This window comes from Echiichthys vipera, assembly GCF_963691815.1.
Source record: "Echiichthys vipera genome assembly, chromosome: 8".
Lineage (NCBI taxonomy): Eukaryota > Metazoa > Chordata > Actinopteri > Perciformes > Trachinidae > Echiichthys > Echiichthys vipera.
In genome coordinates this window covers 2,428,670-2,453,094 of record NC_139833.1, presented here as the reverse complement: position 1 = coordinate 2,453,094, position 24,425 = coordinate 2,428,670, and the positions used below count along the sequence as shown (strand labels likewise).

Sequence of the window (24,425 nt, the reverse complement as noted above, 5' to 3'; positions counted from 1 at the left end):
AGCGGCTCTACTCCGAGTTCCTCACGGATGCTGAACTTCTCCCCCTCTCTCTAAGGGAGACTCCAGCCCCCCTCCTGAGGAAACACATTTCAGACGCTTGGACCCGCGACCTGGTTCTTTGGGTCCTGACCCAGCTTTCATGACCACAGGTGAGGGTAGGAACCAGGACTGAGTGGTAGATCCAGAGCTTTGTCTTCCTCAGCTCTCTTTTCATCACAACGGTGCGGTAGAGCGACTGCAGCTCCGCCCCCGCTGCTCCGGCCAAACTCACGCTCCATCGTCCCCTCACTCGTGAACAAGATCCCCAGGTACTTGAACTCCTTCTGAAGCAAACTGCTTGAAATAATTTATATTCCTGTAACCCATGATCACAATGAAACACAGTAGAATTAGGACGCTGACACGTCAGAGAGAGAATCTTTTATAGTTCAGAACAAAACAATCAGAACGGGGGGAAGTTTATTGACTTTTACAATGTTATTCCACCGGAAATCAAACCTGTGACATAAAAGTTCATTCCAATGACACAGTCTAGACTGGTGGTGGGCAACATGAGTAAGACCCTGTGTCACAGTTTATGCATTTTTCTCTTTAAAGCGATCAGATGGTGTCGGATAATTCTGCAAACGACAAAAACGGACAAATACACTCGAGGAAAACCCTGTAACTCCAACATCAGCTCGGTTGCGTTGCCAGAGATATTAAAGTGGCATCTACGTCAACACGTCTCCATCCTCACTGTGCGTAATGCAACAGTGTCCAACCCTCACCGACGCACACGTTACACACACACACACTTGGTCCTTAAGTTTGATAGGGTTCACTTTCTTTCCCTCCTGAAACATTTTAGGCAGCACGGCAAATGGAAATGAAGCGTCACGCTTTGCGCAGTCGTATATCTCAACATGCACCGCGCGTTACTTCTTCTACGGGGGAACAAACAAAGACTCAGTGCTGAGACACGTTTGGGGGGGAAATACAAAGCATCGAGAAGCCGTCAGGGTGAACAAAAAACAATTAAATGAAGACGTAACTTTAATAAATACCGGTCAGCGAGGAAAGGGGATGAAACACAAACATGGAAATACGAGCTGAGAGCCCAGAGGAGCATCGTCCGACTACTGCAACAACAACACATAAGGGCCGAAATGCAACCTGTTGGAATTAAATAAGTTAATAATAAGGAAGTATGAAAAGTTAAGTTTTGTCATGTCAGGGGTAATTGATTGGTCGAGGCAGTGGTAGTGGTTGGATCATTTTACTTTATTACTGAATCATAGTAAATATATTATTCTGGGTTACACTGTTTACACTATTAATCAAACTGTCACTTTACCCTGTAACGCTCTTTAATCGCTCTTGTTTAGTTCAATTTCTTCTTTTTAGGGCTACACTTATATCATTCATTCTTATCTTATTTTGACCTTTTTTATGTACCGTATTTTCCGCATAATAAGGCGCATGGAACAGACGCCACAGTCGAGGCTGGGGTTATGTTAAGGAATTCACTGATGTTAAGTTTGCGTGCTAGCTCGAGTAGCATCCAGCTGCAGACCCGGAGCACGAGCCCCTCACTTGAAAAAAAAACTTTTGCGTCACTTCCGTCAAGCAAGGGGCTTGTGACAAGTGAGCGGCTTGTGCTCCGGGTCTGCAGCTGGACAGTATCGTGCTAGCGCTGTTGCCTTCAGTGGAACAGTGATCGTACGGACTCTTCTACTTGCTGCTCTCTGTTCAACAACCCACTGTTGGAGTTTGTCCTCCAGCTGCAGCCGTCTCGCTCTGTTCCCTCTAAACTCTGTTTAGTCTTCTTTACTCGGCGCAGGTCGTCTTGTTGCTTCCTCCACTTCCGCACCATTGATTGGTTCATGTTCAACTCTCTGGCTGCTGCTCTATTCCCGTGTTCTGCTGCGTGACTAATGGCCTTGAGTGTAAACTCTGCGTCGTAAGCGTGTCTCTTAACAGGAGCCATTTTGGGCTCTTTACACAAACACACACATGGAAATGAAACGTCACGCAGTCGTATATCTCAACATGCACCGCGCGTTACTTCTTCTACGGGGGAAAATAGAGTCGGCGGCTGCTCACCGTAGTTGAGACCTGTTGTGGCTCAATATTGGTCCATATATAAGGAGCACCGGATTATAAGGAGCACTGTCGGCTTTTGAGACATTTGAAGGTTTTTAGGGGAAACTTATAGTGCGGAGAATACGGTATTTCTTTCTTTGTGCTCCTGCGACGCCTGAATTTCCACACTGGGATCAAAAAGGGCTCGTCTCATCTGCCACGGCATTTAACATAAGACCAATTCATCCTTCCTCAACCTCTCCCACTACAAACCTCCCCATTTATCCTCCCAAAGGTCCACAGGTCATGTGAAGAGATAACTGCACCATGCTTCTGTGTTCACGTATTCCTTTCTTTTAAAAAAAAATCTCCCACGCCAGTCCCAGACTCTACCGTCCCCCGCCCTCAGTCCCAGAGTGAACCGAGAGGGTTAGGCCAGCAGTCTCTCGATGGCGGCGTTGACGTCTCCTCCCGTGGCGATGAGTGCCTGCAGGTTGGCTTGGCGGTCGATGAAGCCCATGGTGTTGAGCTGGTCGAGCTGCTGCTGGAAACGAACCTCGGGGGTCTGAAGCTGTGAGGGAGAAGACGACGCGTGAGGTTAGTGACAGGAGACAGGTTCTACTCGCTTTAGTGAGTGAACCAAATGTTTCTTTATACTCAAACGGCGGATTTTGACCCAATTTTGTACACATCTGCCGGACTTTATCCCAACACTGTACATCCGGTCAGCCAGGCTAACGTCTAGTTAACAATGAGTTGCTCTGTATTTACACAACAGGACTAAATTGTGCATTCGATGGAAACGTACTGATGGCCCTCCTCCTGCGAACATCTGTAACATCTGCTGCATGAGCTGTTGCTGAGAGGGACTGGTGGCTGAGGGGGGGCTGGATCCTGCTGCCATGGCACGGGGCTGGGGGTTCTCTGGGGGGATGCTGCCCCCTGTGGTTGGAGGAACTGAGAGACCTCCGGGAGACAACCTAGAGAGGGGAAAGAAATGTCATCAGTCCAGGAAACTGGGGCAGCTCCTGTGGATTTCAGCTAGGCATACTGTGACTCAGAATGACCACTACCAATACTGATCAACTATTAAACAGTATTCATACAGGAAAGGTAAACCTGTTTGGATAACACATTACATGTATTTACAAACAAGTATTTGATCTAGAGCCGGTACCTGGTCATGAATCCCGGGGCTTCGGTCTGTAAGGTCTGCAGGCCCTGTTGGATCTGTATGAGGGCCTGCATGGCTCTGGGGTTGGTCATCATGGATAGTGTTTGAGGATTCTGCATCTGCTCAATGACAAACCCACACCAGTCAACTCACAAGCCCCTAAAGATGTCCTTAAAGATGACACTTTCATCTTGTGCACCCAGGATAATAATTTGGACTTGTGTGTAAACTCTCCGTAGAGCGTTATAAACCCTGAGGACGCTGTCAGGGTTACTAAGCACCCGGTCCTGGATACGCATCATCTCTTGCATCATCTCTTGCATTGCTTGCCAACTCTATGAAGCCGACAAGGGACGAGAGGATTCAGATAACAAAAACAAACACAGTGAGAGCTGAGGGGGTCTAGAAGAAGCAGCAGCAGCAGCAGCATTGTAGAGCTTTGTTCTACATGAATCACGCTGGTGCCAAAGCTTTCATTCAAAGCAGTGAATTTGCCAACAGTTGAGGAGTGGAAGTGGGTGGTAGACGATATAGAAAGTAAACTGGTATGAATCGGCCCTGTGGTATGAATATTGACCATACCGTGCTTACCAGTAGAGCCCTCATCGCTCGGGGAGGGCTCCAATCAGCGCTGCCAGAGCGCAGTGGCATTACACACGTTCATTCACTCGGTTTATCTTCATTAAATGGTTTAAAACACCTCCAGTCTGCTCGTGTGACCATACAGACTTCTACACACATCGCACAGCTCAGATAGAACACGACTCAGCCAGACGTTTCTCTGATGGAGGAGGAGCTGGATGAGAGAACGCTGAAGGTTTTTCAATGGTTAGCGGACTTCTGCTCCTAGCTTAATGCAGTCAGATCGTTTTTTCAGCCTAACACTGTTGAAACAGAGCAGCTAATATTGGTGTGTGAGTGTGAAGAGAGAAATGTTACCGTAAATGACTGTAAAGTGAGTTGAAATGTCTTTTGGTTCAATTAAATGCATTATTTTTTTAATGATTCTCTTATTCTATGTTAAATATGACCTGGTAGTGTAGTTAAAGGTATAGTAGTAGCTGCCATGCATTTGTCATACCAGTCTTTTGCCCCTTCTAAGCCTTGATATTTACTGTTACAGCCTGTGCTTGAAGTTATAATGTGGTATAAATTTTAGGCCATGCAGTCCAGGTCTGGGTGGAGCGACACCTGTATCACAACACAGACTCTAAGAAAGGTTCTGCAATGTTGTAACAGGAGATGTTCATTTGATGAGTGGACGTTTATCAGTGCACTCATCACTATCATGAGCAGCTCTCCACTGACCTGTCTCATGAGGTCCGGGTTGCTGAACATGCCGGAGACGTCCGGGTTCCTTTCCATGAACTGCTGCATCTGAGGATTGCCGGCAAACATCTGTCTCATCAGGTCCGGGTTGGACATCATGTTCTGGACCATGGGGTTGCCCAAGACCTGCGACATCATCTGTGGGTTGGACATCAGCTGACTCTGCACCTGCTGCTGCATCTCCATGAAGCTGGAGGAGCCCATGCCCGAGCCCATGCCCATGCCTAACAAGCCGGACAGGTCACCGAGTCCACCTAGACGAGGAGGAGGAGGAGTGAAGCTGGAGATGAGTTACTTGCAGATATGTGGACAGGGCTGCAAACTCGCCACTCGCCACTCGCCAAACGCGACCAAAATATTACCCAGGCGTCTTACTTTTGGAGGGCTACATGGGTAAATGTTCGTCCTGATGGTCGCGCTTGTGCAATAAATTATGCATGAAAAAACATTGTAGCAGCTATACAATAAATTAGGACGGTAGCGAACGTTAGCGCTTAACCGGTGATTTGTTGTGTCGCGCTGAAGTAGCTCCCCCGACGTCACAGCTGTAGAAAATAGTTCCCCTCTGTGACTGAACCAAAGAGGAAAACACGGAGGAGATAGGTGGATTTACATTTACACACCCATGTGCAGCACGGGGAGCAATTCGGGGTTCAGTGTCTTGTTCAAGGACACTTCAACATGCGGACCGGGGAAGCTGGGGATCGAACTGCAGATCTCTCGAATGGAGGACGACCCACTCTACCGCTGCCCCCAGTGTCTGATGAGTGCTTTTATTCATTTGTTCTTAAGGTTTAGATTTCACCATCTGATCTTTAAATCGGACGTAACACCTTTTCAAAATACAACTTCTGGTTCCAAACGCTCTATCGGACAAAACAAACAACATTGGCCGAACCCGTGAACCTTTTACAATCACTTCTTTACTCAGGGAGACGTTTTATAATTTGACTCGGATCTGTTCAAACCACTTTTATCACAAGTGCATAATCTAGTGACAGCATCTGCCGTGTAAAAGCAAACAAGCAGGTTATATATTTGTACTCACTCATTGGATTGGCCGGTTGTGTTGGCGTCTGACTCGTGACACCTCCTCTGCTCTCTGTCCCAGTGGCGTCGGTGCTGCTGCTGCTGCTGCTGCTGCTGCTGCTGCTGCTGCTGCTGGTCGTGGTTGTATTTTGACGTGCTGCAGAAACGGAACTTGTCTGAGACGCACCGTCACCTGTTGATCTTAGGAAAGAAGTGAACCATCATTAAAAACTCCTCCTAACACACACACACACACCTCATGTACTGTACTTACTTGGGGGCAGTCTTGATGACAAGATGAACGGTCAAGCCATCTTTGATACCGTGCTGTTTTAAAGAATCGCCATCCTTCAGAATCTTTCCGGCAAATATCAACACCAGCTGGTCGAGCTGGGCCTCAAACTTTTTGGAAACCTCCTGTTTGAACTGGACCAATAAGACAAGAGCAGGTGAGCCACTGAAGCAAGTACAGAACAATATCAACTGTGCTATTGTGAAGCCTCGTGGGCCTCGGTCCTACGTTCCCTGGTCGCATGAGCCTCTGTCTTCGCTGATTTAATTCAGAATTTTGTTTGGGTTAGGTTTTAGGGTCTACATAGGACCCTTCCTGTGAAATGTGGGGAACATAGGACCCTTTAAAAAACACAAAGGTCCGCTGTTTCCCGGTCACAAACAAAGTGAGAACACAGGACCCGGGGGACACAGGATCCGGGGGACACAGGATCCGGGGGACACAGGATCGGGGGGGCACAGGACCAGGGGGGGCACAGGACCAGGGGGGGCACAGGACCAGGGGGACACAGGACCGGGGAAAGCAGGACAAGGGGTACACAGGACATGGGGAACACAAGACATGGGGAACACAAGACATGGGGAACACAAGACAAGGGGAACACAAGACAAGGGGAACACAGGACCAAGGGACACAGGTACGCTCCCTTTCTAAGAGGGGTCCTGTGTCAGAATTTTAAAAAACTTAATTGTTTTAGTTTATATTGTGTCCACATGGTGCTCATTCCTCATTCTGGATATCTTAATGTAGTTCTCACTAGTGAAATTGCAGCAGTACATAAACATAATGACATTTTTAATAGTCAAAATGTATTTTGGATAGTCAAAATTACATTATAGATATCTAGAAAGGTTTTTTTTACTTTGAGATATCGGAAATTAATATGATGATTGTAGATATCTTAGTGAGAATCACTTGTTTATAAATGTTTACTCTAGATATATCAAATGTAATCGTGGATATCTGGAATTTAAAGCCCAATACACATGAATGGCAAACGTGACGTCATAAGTACTAGTGCCGTTTTTTTCCGTTATCGCCCAAATGTCCCCCGTCTTTGGGAAAATGTCGGATTTAAACGTAGATTTCGCACTGATTAAACATTATATTAACGCGGACAGACAGTAAACACATGTTTTCCCATGTAAACACCTTTAAACACGGGTTAAAAGGGGCCGTTTTGACCTTTCCTCTACTTGTTTGCGAGGAGACGCTTCGTGACGTTAGCTTGATTTCCGCTGCCGGATGTTATAAAATGTCCGTTACGTCACCTGGGAGACAGAGGAGCCCTCCGGGATAGAAATGTCCTCTTTCCCGTTGGGTGTTTTGACGGTGACCACCATCACAGATGCTCCGGGAGCAACGTTTTTATCCATGTCGGTTTCCTCCGTACGGTCTGTGCTGCTGTTGTCCGCCATCTTTACTTCTTCTTCTTCGTCGTCGTCGTCTTCTTCTTCTTCTTCTTCCGGAAGAGTGGAACACAAAGGTCCGCCGGCGTGTTGCTGCCACCTAACGGTCAATAGTTCAACAACAGCTTTATATTTACGGATAAATAAGTTCTGAATCAATAACAAAATGTAATATTCAGAACTTTAACTTAAGTAAAGTAGTAATTCCACACTGTAGAAATACTCTCTTACAAACAAAGGTACTGTATTCTTTATTATTTATTAAAAGCTATATTTAAAAACAAATAATGCACCCACGGGGAGTTTTGAGGGGTACAGAATGAAAGTATTGCTTTTCTATAAAAAATATATTTAGTCTGAATTAGTATTTTACATTTTTTGATGGGTTTAACAGTGACTTTCTGTCAAGTTCTGTTTACATTGTACCAGCCATTAAGCGGCCGTGTTGCGGGTTGCCAGGGTTGTCTGTTGTTCGGCGCAGCTACCGGAGGCAGCGAAGAGGGGGCGGCTGAGTGAGCAGACGGGCAAAATCCAGAGTCAAGCATTAACTCCATGGACTGAGAGAAAGGAGTTCAACGGCATTAAAACGCAAGCCGAGATGGCTTCCATTCTCCTTGACCAGTAAGCTAACTTTCATCTCTACTTAGCTGGAACGGCTAACGCTAACTGTCAGTCAACCTCCTCTAATCCTTGTTTTTATGGTGTGATTTGAGGGGACGGGTTCAAACAGGCTCAAACAGACTCCGGTCTCCTGTAGGATACTGGGCCAGGTCTGACCAACCTGGCAACCTGAGCGGTGGAATTATTTTTTGTTGTTGCGACACAACATCATATTTCATAAGCTCTTCATTTGTAAAGTAGCTAGTAATTAAAGATGACGGACATATGTAGTGAAGTAGAAAGTACCATATTTCCCTCTGAGATGTAGTGTAAAATTATTATTGTTATTTTTACTTAAGCTAACTACAGTAAATGTGCTTAGTTCCAGTTGTAGATCCTCAGCTCCACCCTGTTTTCATTCGGGGACAAACCTTTATCGTATCGTTGCTGGTAAATGTTCAGTGGTGTCACCGGTTCTGTGGTAGAGACGATATCTTACAGGGCTCGGTGACTGTTTTGGTTGCACTGGTGTGGCTGCTTGCATTCCAGATAACTCCTGTTTAACTTTAATCTTATCCGACCCGATTCTTTCTGTTTTTAGGGACCCACCTTCTCAAACACCGCGGGAACAAACACCACAATCTGTACAAACACGTTGGATCGTCCAACGCCAAGAACTATGAGTTTAAATTACACGAAATATGAATTAATTATTAATAACAGAACGTGGTATTTGTGGTCCACGCCTCGAATTCTGCAGATAACCGAGCAATATAAGTTCTGCCGTCCACTTTCAGACCATCGGAGTGGACCGCTGTGACACCATCCTGGCTGTGAGGTAGAGTACATGCATTCATATGACCTGCTGATTAAAAGTTCATGCCTCTACCTTCGATAATTAATGTGTCTTTTATTCAGAATGAGTGATTTTAAAGGGATAAATGTCGGCCAGTCATTCTTATTTTACCCATTATTTTCCAGATTGCTCGACGTTCTGCAAGAATGAATCCCAAGCGTCTCCTTTTCCACGCCGTTTTGCTGTCTGTCACGTGAGTATAAGTACGGTTTTGTGTCAGGTTCAAACAACCTAAAACATCCAGAACACAACAAAACAGAGAAAGACAACAGTTTTATGTTCTACTTGCAAGGAGAAGGGACAGAGATGCGTTCAGGTACAATCTCCTACCGCTCTGAAACACACTCTGCCGAGCCCTTTCTCTTTATTTCCTTTCGTTGGTCCCTAGTTACAATATGAGTTACAGCTGTAAGGGTGAGGGGACACACAACTGCAACTCTTCACACGCTGTAAGTTGTTGTGTAAGTGTATGTTTTTCTTTTCAGAGCACTGACGACCCAAATTTGTACAAACCACCCCCTGCTGTAGGAGGTCCCCACTATCACAGCTTAGAGGACACGCTGTGCATTTGTCCTCAGTGCGATAAGAACCGATACGTTTAATATATAATACAAGTTTGTTCAAGTACCTCGGGATCATGTTCACGAGTGAGGGGACGATGGAGCGTGAGTTTGGCCGGAGAATCGGAGCAGCGGGGGCGGAGCTGCAGTCGCTCTACCGCACCGTTGTGACGAAGAGAGAGCTGAGGAAGACAAAGCTCTGGATCTACCGCTCAGTCCTGGTTCCTACCCTCACCTGTGGTCATGAAAGCTGGGTCAGGACCCAAAGAACCAGGTCCAGGTCCAAGCGTGTGAAATGTGTTTCCTCAGGAGGGGGGCTGGAGTCTCCCTTAGAGAGAGGGGGAGAAGTTCAGCATCCGTGAGGAACTCGGAGTAGAGCCGCTGCTCCTTTGCGTTGAAAGGAGCCAGTTGAGGTGGTTCAGGATCATCTGGTAAGGATGAACCCTGGGCGCCTCCCTAGGGAGGTGTTCCAGGCACGTCCAGCTGGGAGGAGGCCTCGGGGAAGACCCAGGACCAGGTGGAGAGATTAGATCTCCACACTGGCCTGGGAACGCCTCAGGATCCCCCAGTTAGAGCTGGTTAATGTGGCCCGGGAAAGGGAAGTTTGGGGTCCCCTGCTAAAGCTGCTGCCCCCGAGACCCGACCCCGGATAAGAGGCTGAAGATGAGATGAGACAAGTTTGTGACGTTTGAGACGTTTAGGTGCCTTTGTTTTATTATAATGTTGCCTTCAAGAGCTACTTGTTACTTCAAGTTGTTGCTAATCTGTCTTTAAACAGATGAGCAGCTTCTGTTTTTGCACAGATAAACCTCTTCGGTGACACATCAGCAGTCACGCTTATCTGATTTCTCCTACCTGCAAAACAACTCTGCACAAATCAGCTGTACACACACACACACACACACACACACACACACACACACCAAGTAAGGTTCGTGTATATGTTAAGGCAATTGGAGTAGATGTGAGATGACTTTATGTACAGTTATTCCAACATTTTGCAGTCAAATACAAAAATAGACATTAAAGTATTTTTAACATCACAAAACCTTGTTCTTGCTCATCAGTGTTTTCTGCCGTGGGAAGGACGTGTTCTTCAGCGACGATGGAAACCTCATCCTCCCCGGGTCCTACAATATTCCATGGATGGCGGGCATCGAGAATTTCCGCACTCTTTCTCTCATCACCCTCCCCGGTACTCATAACAGCATGGCCCTGTACGGAGGTCCAGAGTCCGAATGCCAGGCCTTGTCCCTGAAGGATCAGCTCCGGGCCGGCGTCCGCTTCCTGGATCTCAAAGTGTTTGGACTTGGTGACACCCTCTACGTCATGCACGGAGTCATGTACCAGCACAGCACTTTCAAGGACGTCCTAGACACTGTCCGCGCCTTCCTGTCCGAGTTTAAGACCGAGGCTGTGCTCGTCAGAGTCCAACCGGAGTCTTTCGAGAAGAAGACTGTCAATGAGATGGTGCAGAGTCTGATCGGCGACGACCAGCATGTCTGGGTGCAGTCTGGGATGCCAAATATGGGTCAGGTCAGGGGGAAGATAGTCTTTCTGCAGAAGAGCACCTTCACACTGGGGGTTCCCCTCGTAGATACAGACGGCAAAGGCAACGCCAAGGTCAGCAACGTTAAAGATAAAGACAACAGACTAATGAAGCAGCTGAACCAAGCCACTGAAGCCTGTGGAGGGGATAACGCGGTTCTGACTTACAGTAGCGGCACCGGCTTCGGTACTTTCTGGGGAATGTTCCTGACTCCGAAGAGAGTGGCTGAAAAGGTAAACCCGTGGCTCAATCAATACCTGAGACAGTTTTACCCCAACCAGCCCAGACCGTGCTTCGGTATCGTTGCCACGGACTTCCCCGGCTTCGACCTCATTCAAACTATTATCAATTTAAACTGGTGGTGATTAAAACGGTGTGTGTGAGTCGGAGTCTGATGAACCGAGGTGAAATCTAAATGTGATCTGAAAACTGATACTCTGCGCATCTTTGTTGTATCCTCAACTTTGTCATTTTGGAAGCAATGAGATTTTGTGACCACATAACATGACAAAAATAAATACTATTGTATTGCCTCAGTGTCGCTCAGTGACCTTCTTTGTAGCTTAATGCTGCCTCAATGTGCTCCTTATAAAACAGTCTCAAATCTCATCTCATCTTCATCCGCTTATCCGGGGTCGGGTCGTGGGGGCAGCAGCTTTAGCAGGGGACCCCAAACTTCCCTTTCCCGGGCCACATTAACCAGCTCTAACTGGGGGATCCCGAGGCGTTAGCGTTGAAAGGAGCCAGTTGAGGTGGTTCGGGCATCTAGTAAGGATGCCCCCTGGGCGCCTCCCTAGGGAGGTGTTCCAGGCACGTCCAGCTGGGAGGAGGCCTCGGGGAAGACCCAGAAAAGGAGTCTCAAATCTATTATTTTAAAGTAATAAAACATGCAAAACTCCTTTAAAAGTAAAAGAAGCACATTCAAAACCTTACTTCAGTAAAAGTACAGAAGCATTATCAGCACAATGTATCACAAGTGAAAGTCCTTGCTGTGCAGCGAGGCCGAATGGCTGCTGTTAGAAGAAGAACTTTATTTATCCCGCAACGGGGAAATTGAATTTTTTTCACTCTTATTATTAATCATGTTACACACACAGGCCCGAAATACACACACATGCACAGACAGGACCTATGTACATGCAATTAAGGAGAGAACAGGTGACTCAGAGTTTAGAGGGAAGAGTTTAAAATCCAACGCCGACTTGTCGACTTTGGGTTTTTTGACCACATCCTCATCACCGGCGGGCCTGTCACCCTGTCACCCTGTCACTCACTTTATCTCACACACACACACACACACACACACACACACACACACACACACACACTCTCTCTTGTCATCCCTCACTACTTTTCTGTTTACTCCGTCCAGACAGCGGCGGGCGTCAGGCGCTGACATGAAGTCCAATTCTTTTTTTGTGGTGGGGGTCATTTCCATACTCCCATCATCCTCTCCTCCTCCCTTTCCGTCTGTCACTCACTCACTCACTCACACACTCACTCACACTCATCCGGCATTTAAAAACCTTAAACTGAGTTTCCCTGGGCTATACTGTTTAAATCAAATGTATCTCCCTTTGGAAAAATATTGGAAACTGCATTTAGAAAACCATGAAGCAAGATCAAAAGTGCAGAATCTATAATTAAACAGTTAAAAGTTAAGTTAAAATAAATAATCTTGGTTGTACTGGGCTCATTTGTGGCTGCAGCCCTGCATGACACTGACACTGTTCTTTAATTCAGGTCTTAAAAACAGTGCATATTTAAAAAAATAAATAAATAAAAACATGCAGAGTCTTCACATTAAGTCTGTCTTTGAGTTCAGCTGCAGGATCAGCAAAGGGTTAAGTTGTTTCATGGTTTATGGTTCCAGGGGAGGGGAGGGACTTCTGGGAACACTTTCCATTTCCTGCAAACAACAACAACAACAGGACCGTGTCCGGTGCAGCTCCAGCTGTTTATTTAGACACACACACACACACACACACACACACACACACACACACACACACACACACACACACACACACACACACACACACACACACACACACACACACACACACACACACACACACACACAGGACACACACACAGGACACACACACACACACAGGTAAGTCCTGTCTCTGTTCCTTTGAAGTCACTTTGTTTACGGAAGTAATTCAATGTTTAGCAAATCCACATGTTGCAGTGATTGGCTCTGTGTTATGGAAGGAAACATGCATTTAAGGGTGTTAATGGATGATTGTTTAGAGCTTAAAGCGACCGGAGGATGTGTGAACATGCTGATAACTCATCGGGGTTGAACACATGTTGGTCAGGCAGGTTTTAAACAAAGGAAACAGGACTTTAAAGAAGGACGAGCGCGAGATTTGTGGTAAAATCACATCATGTGGAAATCCAAGATGGCGCCGGGCTTCTTCTTTGCTCCTTAGACAGTTTAAAATAATAATAACTATTGTTTTATTCGACTATATTATAATTATAACTCATATAATATAACTATTTTTCTGGTAAATGTTTGTTTTTATTAAATTATTTGGGTTTGACCAGGTTAATCCTACGCGTTATGGAAAAGTAACGGATTTAATTTGATTTAATTTGAATTAATTTGTAATTTCCAGGTTTGAATAAGTTTTGAAAAATGTTTCTAATGTTTCCAGACTTTTATCTTATGTTCTAAAATAAATATATATATTAATAAAAACATTTACTAACCTGTAGATTATGTTAAACTAATCAAGCTGGCTGTAGGATGGTTACCATGGTTACCGATGCTCATTTATTTATTTTTTCCGTACGTGTCGTCTACATTTTATTTATGAGTTATTTTATTTATAATTATTTTTTAATTAAATAATTATTTAATTTATTTCCATACGTGTCGTCTACATTTTATTTATGAGTTATTTTATTTATAATTATTTTTTAATTAAATAATTATTTAATTTATTTCCATACGTGTCGTCTACATTTTAATTTACAAGTTCTTTCTTATTAAGTTATTTTTTCTTATAATTATTTTATTTATAATTATTTTATTTATTTACAGTATGTTTACTCCATGTAATTTCTCATTTATTTAATTTTTTCCATTTGTGTCGTCTACATTTTATTAACAAGTTATTTTTTATTATAATTATTGTCTATTTATAATTATTTTATTTATAATTATTTTTTATTCATAATTTTATTAATTTAAAATGTTTACACCATCTACGTGTCGTCTACATTTTATGTACGAGTTATTTTTTATTTATAATTATTTTTTATTTATAATTATTTTATGTGTGTTTACTCCAGCTAGGCCTGTGAATGTTCTTTACTCCATCTAACTTCTCATTTATTTATTTTTTTTTTCCATACGTGTCGTCTACATTTTAATTAATAATTATTTTTTATTTATACTTATTTTATTTATTTTGGCCTTTAGGGGCGTACTGGCCCTTTAATCGGCCGCATCAACCATGAGCTGATTTAAAGCTTCTTTACTCTTTTGTGTCTGTCACCCTCAAGAAACCGGCAGGATGTCCGTGAGCATGACCAAGGCGGATGGGGTCACCGTGTTGACTTTGACCTCTGACCCCCAAAGCGTTTGTCCTCCACTTTGCCAAATCCTCAAAAGCCTCTGCTACAGCCCCGTGTGCTGCTCCGTGTCTCAGCCCCTGAGGAGGATCCAGGGATCTTCTCAGTCAGTCCTGGGGGTGAGTTACGACCTTTTTATACGTTTTCTCTTCACCTCGTGAACTCGATTCTGAATTCAACTTGTGAGTAAATCATTTGTTTTTGTGGGAAAATTCAATAAAAGACCAACTTTTGTGTTGATCTCTGCCAAAAAGCTGCAAACGTTATCGTCGTAATCACAAACGTGCATTTTGAAGGGAAGTTTGGGGTCCCCTGCTGGACCTGGTCTACATTATTATGTTCACTTGTGATTTTCACTCATAATAACTTTTAATAACGCAAAATAAAGCAGTGCTGACTGTAAACCAACTATAAATGCTGGTTTGCTCAGAGTTGATACAGCTTTAAACAACCGTTGCAAATAACAACTTTTGGATTTACTAGAGACATCTCTCTGCTCCATAAACATTTATATTTATAGATTTATTCTGTATGAATATGGATCCTCACCTTTGCACCACAGAGGTCACGGTTCAGAGGTCACCGCAGCTGCTTTAACTCATGCAGAGTGAAACAAATCATCACAGTAACAGAAGAGAATTTGGTCTTTGAATAGAATAAAAGACTCTGGAGGGACGTGAAGGTTAATCGGTTTGCTCAGAGTTGATACAGCTTTAAACATCCGTTGCCAAGTATTTCTGTCAAATATCTACTTTTGCATTTATGACGATGACTCATTATTGTAATGAACGCCATGTCTCTCTGTTTCCATGTTCACTTGTGTATTTTTAATTGGCAACAAGCCGACTGATGTAAACGTGCAGCGGGACAATCGTGCAGAAGCCTGTTGTGATGAATGAGGACGTGATGTTTGCAGAACTTGCACTAAATGTTGGGTGAGACTGACGCGTTCAAACGCTGAATACAGAACATGAGATCTGCTTCTGCCTCTGCTCCTTTGATTTTATTTATTTGGTTATGTGGAAGGGGCTTTTATTTTGAAAGAGCTTGCGACATTCATTAGATTTTGGACATTTTGAAAAAAACAACAAAGCAAACAAAGGCTAATAATTATTCATGAGGGTGTTAGAAGACGTAATTAAGGAACTCGGAGGGACTGAAAGGGTTCGCTGTGATCGGCCCAAAGAATCAAACCTGAACCACAGCGGCAGTTTGGGCCAAAATGTGTGTCCTCAGGAGGGGGGCTGGAGTCTCCCTTAGAGAGAGGGGGAGAAGTTCAGCATCCGTGAGGAACTCGGAGTAGAGCCGCTGCTCCTTTGCGTTGAAAGGAGCCAGTTGAGGTGGTTCAGGATCATCTGGTAAGGATGAACCCTGGGCGCCTCCCTAGGGAGGTGTTCCAGGCACGTCCAGCTGGGAGGAGGCCTCGGGGAAGACCCAGGACCAGGTGGAGAGATTAGATCTCCACACTGGCCTGGGAACGCCTCAGGATCCCCCAGTTAGAGCTGGTTAATGTGGCCCTGGAAAGGGAAGTTTGGGGTCCCCTGCTGGAGCTGCTGCCCCCGAGACCCGACCCCGGATAAGAGGCTGAAGATGAGATGAGACACAGAAAGTGGTCGAATATAAAAGTGTGTTCTGCTCACTCTCGTCACCATGTAGTTCAGACATTTGTTGTTCATTTTGTGTTTCCTCCTCCGCAGGCTCTGCACATTATGGTCGGCCTGCTCAACATCGGCCTCGGAGCGATCCTCTTATGCGCGCGCAGCGGCTCTTGGTGGCAAATGGATGAAACCTGGTTTCCTGTTTGGCTGGGAATACTGGTAAGCAGGCTGATATCATCTTTGTTCTTTTGTGTCATAATGGATTAATATGTATTGCATATGTAATGCATTCTATATAGCCTCACCTCTCGTCTATCCGTGCCTCACCTCTCGTCTGTCCGTGCCTCACCTCTCGTCTGTCCGTGCCTCACCTCTCGTCTGTCCGTGCCTCACCTCTCGTCTGTCCGTGCCTCACCTCTCGTCTGTCGGGGCCTCACCTCTCGTCTGTCCGTGCCTCACCTCTCGTCTGTCCGTGCCTCACCTCTCGTCTGTCCGTGCCTCACCTCTGGTCTGTCCGTGCCTCACCTCTCGGCTGTCCGTGCCTCACCTCTCGTCTGTCCGTGCCTCACCTCTCGTCTGTCCGTGCCTCACCTCTCATCTGTCCGTGCCTCACCTCTGGTCTGTCCGTGCCTCACCTCTCGTCTGTCTGTGCCTCACCTCTGGTCTGTCCGTGCCTCACCTCTCGGTTGTCCGTGCCTCCCCTCTGGTCTGTCCGTGCCTCACCTCTGGTCTGTCCGTGCCTCACCTCTCGGCTGTCCGTGCCTCACCTCTCGGCCGTCCGTGCCTCACCTCTCGTCCGTCCGTGCCTCACCTCTCGTCCGTCCGTGCCTCACCTCTCGTCCGTCCGTGCCTCACCTCTCGTCCGTCCGTGCCTCACCTCTCGTCCGTCCGTGCCTCACCTCTCGGCTGTCCGTGCCTCACCTCTGGTCTGTCCGTGCATCACCTCTCGGCTGTCCGTGCCTCACCTCTCGTCTGTCCGTGCCTCACCTCTCGTCTGTCCGTGCCTCACCTCTCGGCTGTCCGTGCCTCACCTCTCGTCTGTCTGTGCCTCACCTCTGGTCTGTCCGTGCCTCACCTCTGGTCTGTCCGTGCCTCACCTCTCGGCTGTCCGTGCCTCACCTCTCGGCTGTCCGTGCCTCACCTCTGGTCTGTCCGTGCATCACCTCTCGGCTGTCCGTGCCTCACCTCTCGTCTGTCTGTGCCTCACCTCTGGTCTGTCCGTGCCTCACCTCTGGTCTGTCCGTGCCTCACCTCTGGTCTGTCCGTGCCTCACCTCTCGGCTGTCCGTGCCTCACCTCTGGTCTGTCCGTGCCTCCCCTCTGGTCTGTCCGTGCCTCACCTCTGGTCTGTCCGTGCCTCACCTCTCGGCTGTCCGTGCCTCACCTCTGGTCTGTCCGTGCCTCACCTCTGGTCTGTCCGTGCCTCACCTCTGGTCTGTCCGTGCCTCCCCTCTCGTCTGTCCGTGCCTCACCTCTGGTCTGTCCGTGCCTCACCTCTGGTCTGTCCGTGCCTCACCTCTGGTCTGTCCGTGCCTCACCTCTCGGTTGTCCGTGCCTCACCTCTCGGTTGTCCGTGCCTCACCTCTCGTCCGTCCGTGCCTCACCTCTCGTCCGTCCGTGCCTCACCTCTCGGCCGTCCGTGCCTCACCTCTCGGCCGTCCGTGCCTCACCTCTCGTCCGTCCGTGCCTCACCTCTCGTCCGTCCGTGCCTCACCTCTCGTCCGTCCGTGCCTCACCTCTCGTCCGTCCGTGCCTCACCTCTCGGCTGTCCGTGCCTCACCTCTGGTCTGTCCGTGCATCACCTCTCGGCTGTCCGTGCCTCACCTCTCGTCTGTCCGTGCCTCACCTCTCGGCTGTCCGTGCCTCACCTCTCGTCTGTCCGTGCCTCACCTCTGGTCTGTCCGTGCCTCACCTCTGGTCTGTCCGTGCCTCACCTCTGGTCTGTCCGTGCCTCACCTCTGGTCTGTCCGTGCCTCACCTCTCGGCTGTCCGTGCCTCACCTCTCGGCTGTCCGTGCCTCACCTCTGGTCTGTCCGTGCATCACCTCTCGGCTGTCCGTGCCTCACCTCTCGTCTGTCTGTGCCTCACCTCTGGTCTGTCCGTGCCTCACCTCTGGTCTGTCCGTGCCTCACCTCTGGTCTGTCCGTGCCTCACCTCTGGTCTGTCCGTGCCTCACCTCTCGGCTGTCCGTGCCTCACCTCTCGTCTGTCCGTGCCTCACCTCGCGTCTGTCCGTGCCTCACCTCTCGTCTGTCCGTGCCTCACCTCTCGTCTGTCCGTGCCTCACCTCTCGTCTGTCGGGGCCTCACCTCTCGTCTGTCCGTGCCTCACCTCTCGTCTGTCCGTGCCTCACCTCTCGTCTGTCCGTGCCTCACCTCTCGTCTGTCCGTGCCTCACCTCTGGTCTGTCCGTGCCTCACCTCACGGCTGTCCGTGCCTCACCTCACGGCTGTCCGTGCCTCCCCTCTGGTCTGTCCGTGCCTCACCTCTGGTCTGTCCGTGCCTCACCTCTCGGCTGTCCGTGCCTCACCTCTGGTCCGTCCGTGCCTCACCTCTCGTCCGTCCGTGCCTCACCTCTCGTCCGTCCGTGCCTCACCTCTCGGCTGTCCGTGCCTCACCTCTCGGCTGTCCGTGCCTCACCTCTCGGCTGTCCGTCCGTGCCTCACCTCTCGTCCGTCCGTGCCTCACCTCTCGTCCGTCCGTGCCTCACCTCTCGTCCGTCCGTGCCTCACCTCTCGGCTGTCCGTGCCTCACCTCTCGGCTGTCCGTGCCTCACCTCTCGACTGTCCGTCCGTGCCTCACCTCTCGGCTGTCCGTGCCTCACCTCTCGTCCGTCCGTGCCTCACCTCTCGTCCGTCCGTGCCTCACCTCTCGTCCGTCCGTGCCTCACCTCTCGTCCGTCCGTGCCTCACCTCTCGGCTGTCCGTGCCTCACCTCTGGTCTGTCCGTGCATCACCTCTCGTCTGTCCGTGCCTCACCTCTCGTCTGTCCGTGCCTCACCTCTCGGCTGTCCGTGCCTCACCTCTCGTCTGTCTGTGCCTCACCTCTGGTCTGTCCGTGCCTCACCTCTGGTCTGTCCGTGCCTCACCTCTGGTCTGTCCGTGCCTCACCTCTCGGCTGTCCGTGCCTCACCTCTCGGCTGTCCGTGCCTCACCTCTGGTCTGTCCGTGCCTCACCTCTCGTCTGTCTGTGCCTCCCCTCTGGTCTGTCCGTGCCTCACCTCTGGTCTGTCCGTGCCTCACCTCTGGTCTGTCCGTGCCTCACCTCTGGTCTGTCCGTGCCTCACCTCTCGGCTGTCCGTGCGTCACCTCTCGTCTGTCCGTGCCTCACCTCGCGTCTGTCCGTGCCTCACCTCTCGTCTGTCCGTGCCTCACCTCTCGTCTGTCCGTGCCTCACCTCTCGTCTGTCCGTGCCTCACCTCTCGTCCGTCCGTGCCTCACCTCTCGGCTGTCCGTGCCTCACCTCTCGGCTGTCCGTGCCTCACCTCTCGGCTGTCCGTCCGTGCCTCACCTCTCGTCCGTCCGTGCCTCACCTCTCGTCCGTCCGTGCCTCACCTCTCGGCTGTCCGTGCCTCACCTCTCGGCTGTCCGTGCCTCACCTCTCGTCTGTCCGTGCCTCACCTCTCGTCCGTCCGTGCCTCACCTCTCGGCTGTCCGTGCCTCACCTCTCGGCTGTCCGTGCCTCACCTCTCGGCTGTCCGTGCCTCACCTCTCGGCTGTCCGTCCGTGCCTCACCTCTCGTCCGTCCGTGCCTCACCTCTCGTCCGTCCGTGCCTCACCTCTCGGCTGTCCGTGCCTCACCTCTCGGCTGTCCGTGCCTCACCTCTCGGCTGTCCGTGCCTCACCTCTCGACCGTCCGTCCGTGCCTCTCCTCTGGTCTGTCCGTGCATCACCTCTCGGCTGTCCGTGCCTCACCTCTCGTCTGTCCGTGCCTCACCTCTCGTCTGTCCGTGCCTCACCTCTCGGCTGTCCGTGCCTCACCTCTCGTCTGTCTGTGCCTCACCTCTGGTCTGTCCGTGCCTCACCTCTGGTCTGTCCGTGCCTCACCTCTGGTCTGTCCGTGCCTCACCTCTCGGCTGTCCGTGCCTCACCTCTCGGCTGTCCGTGCCTCACCTCTGGTCTGTCCGTGCATCACCTCTCGGCTGTCCGTGCCTCACCTCTCGTCTGTCCGTGCCTCACCTCTGGTCTGTCCGTGCCTCACCTCTGGTCTGTCCGTGCCTCACCTCTCGGCTGTCCGTGCCTCACCTCTCGTCTGTCCGTGCCTCACCTCGCGTCTGTCCGTGCCTCACCTCTCGTCTGTCCGTGCCTCACCTCTCGTCTGTCCGTGCCTCACCTCTCGTCTCCGGAGAGACTCCGTTTATTTCAGCAGGAAACACAGAATTTTAAGACCAATAGGATGGACCACACCAAAATCATAGTCCAGAGGACAAATATTAATACTTATTTTATTATTTCGTTTCTTTTTCCTCTCATGACGTCAGCGGAGGCACGGCCCCACCCGCCTCCCCTGACTGCACGTCACTGCTACACATGACATGTATGAATAGTGGTGTTTGTGTGGAAGAAGCAGTTTTAAAGATTCTGTTTTTTGTCTTTTCTCTAGTTCATTGTGTTTGGCATCCTCGGCATTTTGTCTGAAAAGTGCCCCAGTCCATGTCTGGTGAGTAGTTCAGCTTTATAACGTATTCATGTTTCCGTATTTTCCGCACTTTAAGGTGCACCACATTATAAGGCGCATAGAACAGACGCTACAGTGGAGGCTGGGGTTACGTTCTGCATCCATTAGATGGAGCTGCGTTAAAGGGAACGTCAACACAACAGTCAGGGGAGGTCGTCTTGTTGTTTCCTCCACTTCGGCACCATTGATTGGTTCATGTTCAACTCTCTGGCTGCTGCTCTATTCCCGTGTTCTCCTGCGTGACTAATGGCCTTGAGTGTAAACTCTGCGTCGTAAGCGTGTCTCTTAACAGGAGCCATTTTGGGCTCTTTACACAAACACACACATGGAAATGAAACGGCACGCTTCACGCAGTCGTATATCTCAACATGCACCGCGCGTTACTTCTTCTACGGGGGAAAATAGAGTCGGCGGCTGCTCACCGAAGTTGGAGACCTGTTGTGGCTCAATATTGGTGCAGATATAAGGAGCACCGGGTTATAAGGCGCACTGTCGGCTTTTGAGACATTTGAAGGTTTTTAGGTGCAACTTATAGTGCGGACAATACGGTACATTAAAACTGACTTCTTTCAGTTGTTTTCTTGTTTTATTTGAAGACAAATAAAATGGAGGATACTGTTGCTTTATTCACGGTACCTGAAACCTGACAATCAGAGCCGCCCAGCTGTTCCCATTAAATGCCACGAGTGTTTATTGCCTGGTGTTCTTCTGCGTCTTTTACTTTAGGTCATCGTTAACGTGATCCTGAACCTGGCAGGAGTTGGTTTTGCCATTGCAGCCATCGTCCTCTACAGCATCAATCTGGCAAACATATGGCTCTGGTGGATGTGTCACCGCGGCGATTATGACGGCGGTTGGGACGACAGACCGACTCCAACGCTGTCTCGTGAGGATCAGATCCTGAAGGAGAAATGCTTGGAGGGCAAAGAACTGCTTCTGGTAAGTGCACCTCACACTGTCCTTCCGCACCGGGCCTAAACAGGTTTTTCAGGTCAAGCCTAGTGCGTTTGACCAGTGTGAGTGCAACCTCTCCGCGCATAACTGCGGCCAGCTTGCCGTCCACGGCCCGTTTGGGAGAAGTGGGCTTTAGTAAAGCGCGTTTGCACATGTACGAGCACGAGCATGCGCACGTGTACAAGCACGAGCACGACACCTACGGCGGTTCTGAGGTCATTTCCTGTGCGCCTGTTGGGACATAGAAAAAAGAAGGAGGGACCATGCGCGGACATTTCAAACAATGGCGGTGAAAGGTTCACGTTGGTGTGATGCGGAGGTGGAGTGTTTACTGCAGATTTGGTCGATGAAAAGATTCAAAAACAGTCGACAAGACGCACAAAAACTCTGAGGTCTACGGAAAGATCTGGAAACAAAGCTACGCATCGCCATGACGTCATCAATGCGTGTGACGTGTTACGGCGTGATGACGTATAGGCAGCAAGAAGCATTCTCCGAGGCCCAGGTAGTGTGAGTACAAACGTATTAGAACAGTGCAACAGCACACAGTAAGTTTACACGTCTGATGGAAATTGGACAAGAAGGAACAAGTTCTACTAATTTTCTTACAAATAAATCAATAAACCAAATGTGTTCATACATAGTTAAAGGTTCTCACTGTCCTCTGTGTCCCTCCAGATGATTCTGAGAAGCATCAATGCTGTTCTGATCGTGCTGTCAGCCCTGGAGCTCTGCCTCGTCGTCAGCTCTGCCGTCCTGGGGATCAAGGCTCTGCGGAGCGCTCAGGAAAGGGAAACAAGGTAGAGTTTTGTAAAATGACATCTTACTGTTAAATTCAAGGGTTCTAGACGTCGGCCCGTGAAGCTACCGTTAGCAAACGGCAGCTAAGTTTAGAGTTTGAGCATCCTGCGTGTTTACTCTTCGTACTGACGCTCTGCTCAGAGCCGCAGGGTTCAGGTTTCAGGCTGTTCCCCCGTCAACTAGTGTTTCACATATTAGACAGAGATTGGTTTATTTACTAGTGACATTGGAGGAGGAGGAGGAGGAGGAGGAGGAGGAGGAGGAGGAGGAGGAGGAGGAGGAGGAGGAGGAGGAGGAGGAGGAGGAGGAGGAGGAGGAGGAGGAGGAGGAGGAGGAGGAGGAGGAGGAGGAGGAGGAGGAGGAGGAGGAGGAGGAGGAGGAGGAGGAGGAGGAGGAGGAGGAGGAGGAGGAGGAGCTATACACATGCAATTAATGGAGAGATGTCAGACTGGGGGGGCTGCCAATGGCTCAGCTTGGGGGTACGTTGCCTTGTTCAGCAGCACCTCGGCAGTGCCCACGCTTCATTCATGGTCCACACAGGGACTCGAGCCGACGGCCCTACGATTCTCCAGCCGAGCTACTGCCGCCCCCTCTGAGCTCCGAGAAGTGCACAGACATCTTCTCCTTCAGTAGAGGAAACCCCTCTCTACTGACAAAATTTGTTTAGCTACGGGGCGGCCGATGGTTGAGTGGTTAGAGTAGTCGCCCCATGTAAAGAGGCGGAAGGGCCTCGAGGCAGCGGCCGCGGGTTCGACTCCGATCTGTGGCACTTTGCTGCATGTCTCCTCCTCTCTCTCACCCCATTTCATGTCTGTCCTAAATAATGAAAGGCCTCACGATAGTCAGTGTCAGACATTTCAGAGGACAGAAACCAAGAAAACACTGTTCTGAGTGGAGGCTAGGGCGACTTGAGTATGTCTGCACCACTGATTAATCCTGTTAATGCTTTTCTCTTTTTAGAAGATTGGCGATGGTGAAGGGGACCTGGAACAGTACAGATCACTGCTGGAGGAGGTCCCCAGTGACCCCACAGCCTAATGCAAACCCCTCAGTCAGCAGGTACCATACTCCTGTGCATTTATACCACTGACTGCATTTACTCTAATGTCAATGCTCTACTCTCGTTCAGCTCATACGATCTCTGCCAAACGTCCGGGTCCTTTTCCAACGAAGCCTTGCTTAAACAGTTTTGCACTTTCTTGACAATGACTTGCACTGAATGTATACGCTGCTCTCCATTTTACTGTCTGATGATGTTCATTTAAACTCTCCTGTTAATCGTGATTTTCTATCAGATATGTGCCTTGTGTTCAACGTGTTTGTAGGTAAAAGAGAGGTTCATGCACGTGTGTGTGTGTGTGTGTGTGTGTGTGTGTGACATGGATGGACTGATAGAGCTTTTGTTTGCTGTTTTATTATATGAAGTCGTGTTAGAAAATAAAGTCATGACTTACAATCAAAGCGTTTGTGTTGTTTGTATTTCTGCTGTCTGCGTTATACTCAACTTTAAAGCATGTTTAGAAAGTGAATCAGGTTCTTCACTCGTATGTTTGTTATTGGATACTTCAACTTCACTACATTTCAAGTTATTTAAGGGCGCACTCACACCGTCCATCCGTCCCTTGCCCAAGCACGTTTCACGGCTAAAGTCTAGTTAATTTGTGAGTGCAACCGTACCGCGTCTAGGAGCGGTACGCTTGCCGTCCACGGCCTGATACTACGTCTGTACTTTTACTTGAGTAAGACATTGAACGCAGGACTTTTTTTTTGTAGTTTTACTGCAAATAAATGACTCTTAAGCAGCTACAGAGAGCCAAATGATGCCAGTTAGTCATTTTGTGTTGGAAAGAATTGGGTTAGTTAATATTGTAGAACAATGTATTATAAAAATAGAAAGGTCTACAAGAAGGAGTCAGCAGAGTCTCACAGCTGTCGAGGGGAATTTATT

At 48.7% G+C, this 24,425-nt stretch overlaps 3 protein-coding genes across 4 annotated transcripts; 2 read left to right on the top strand and 1 right to left on the bottom strand.

Moving 5' to 3' along the window:
• Positions 1-1,244: 1,244 nt before the first annotated feature.
• On the bottom strand, positions 1,245-8,723 carry LOC310950083 (ubiquilin-4-like; the record flags this gene model as incomplete). The annotated part of the gene is made up of 9 exons (XM_083917746.1): positions 1,245-2,635; positions 2,873-3,044; positions 3,242-3,357; positions 4,547-4,821; positions 5,616-5,797; positions 5,871-6,022; positions 7,160-7,397; positions 7,724-7,854; positions 8,697-8,723. The coding sequence occupies 9 exons, from the start codon at positions 8,721-8,723 to the stop codon at positions 2,495-2,497; spliced, it is 1,434 nt and encodes a 477-aa protein (XP_083773872.1). The 3' UTR covers positions 1,245-2,494.
• Positions 8,724-8,899: 176 nt separating this feature from the next.
• On the top strand, positions 8,900-11,227 carry LOC310950082 (1-phosphatidylinositol phosphodiesterase-like; the record flags this gene model as incomplete). The annotated part of the gene is made up of 2 exons (XM_083917745.1): positions 8,900-8,946; positions 10,381-11,227. The coding sequence occupies 2 exons, from the start codon at positions 8,900-8,902 to the stop codon at positions 11,225-11,227; spliced, it is 894 nt and encodes a 297-aa protein (XP_083773871.1).
• Positions 11,228-12,757: 1,530 nt separating this feature from the next.
• Positions 12,758-22,628, top strand: LOC310951050 (transmembrane protein 176A-like). 2 transcript variants are annotated; one of them, XM_083919124.1, is made up of 7 exons: positions 12,758-12,849; positions 12,946-12,982; positions 14,382-14,569; positions 16,148-16,267; positions 20,648-20,704; positions 21,449-21,661; positions 22,355-22,628. In XM_083919124.1, the coding sequence occupies exons 3-7, from the start codon at positions 14,393-14,395 to the stop codon at positions 22,478-22,480; spliced, it is 693 nt and encodes a 230-aa protein (XP_083775250.1). In that variant the 5' UTR covers positions 12,758-12,849; positions 12,946-12,982; positions 14,382-14,392; the 3' UTR covers positions 22,481-22,628. The 2 variants fall into 2 exon arrangements, with proteins under 2 accessions (XP_083775250.1, XP_083775249.1); XM_083919123.1 differs by having other exon boundaries at positions 12,780-12,978; positions 22,355-22,627.
• Positions 22,629-24,425: the final 1,797 nt, after the last annotated feature.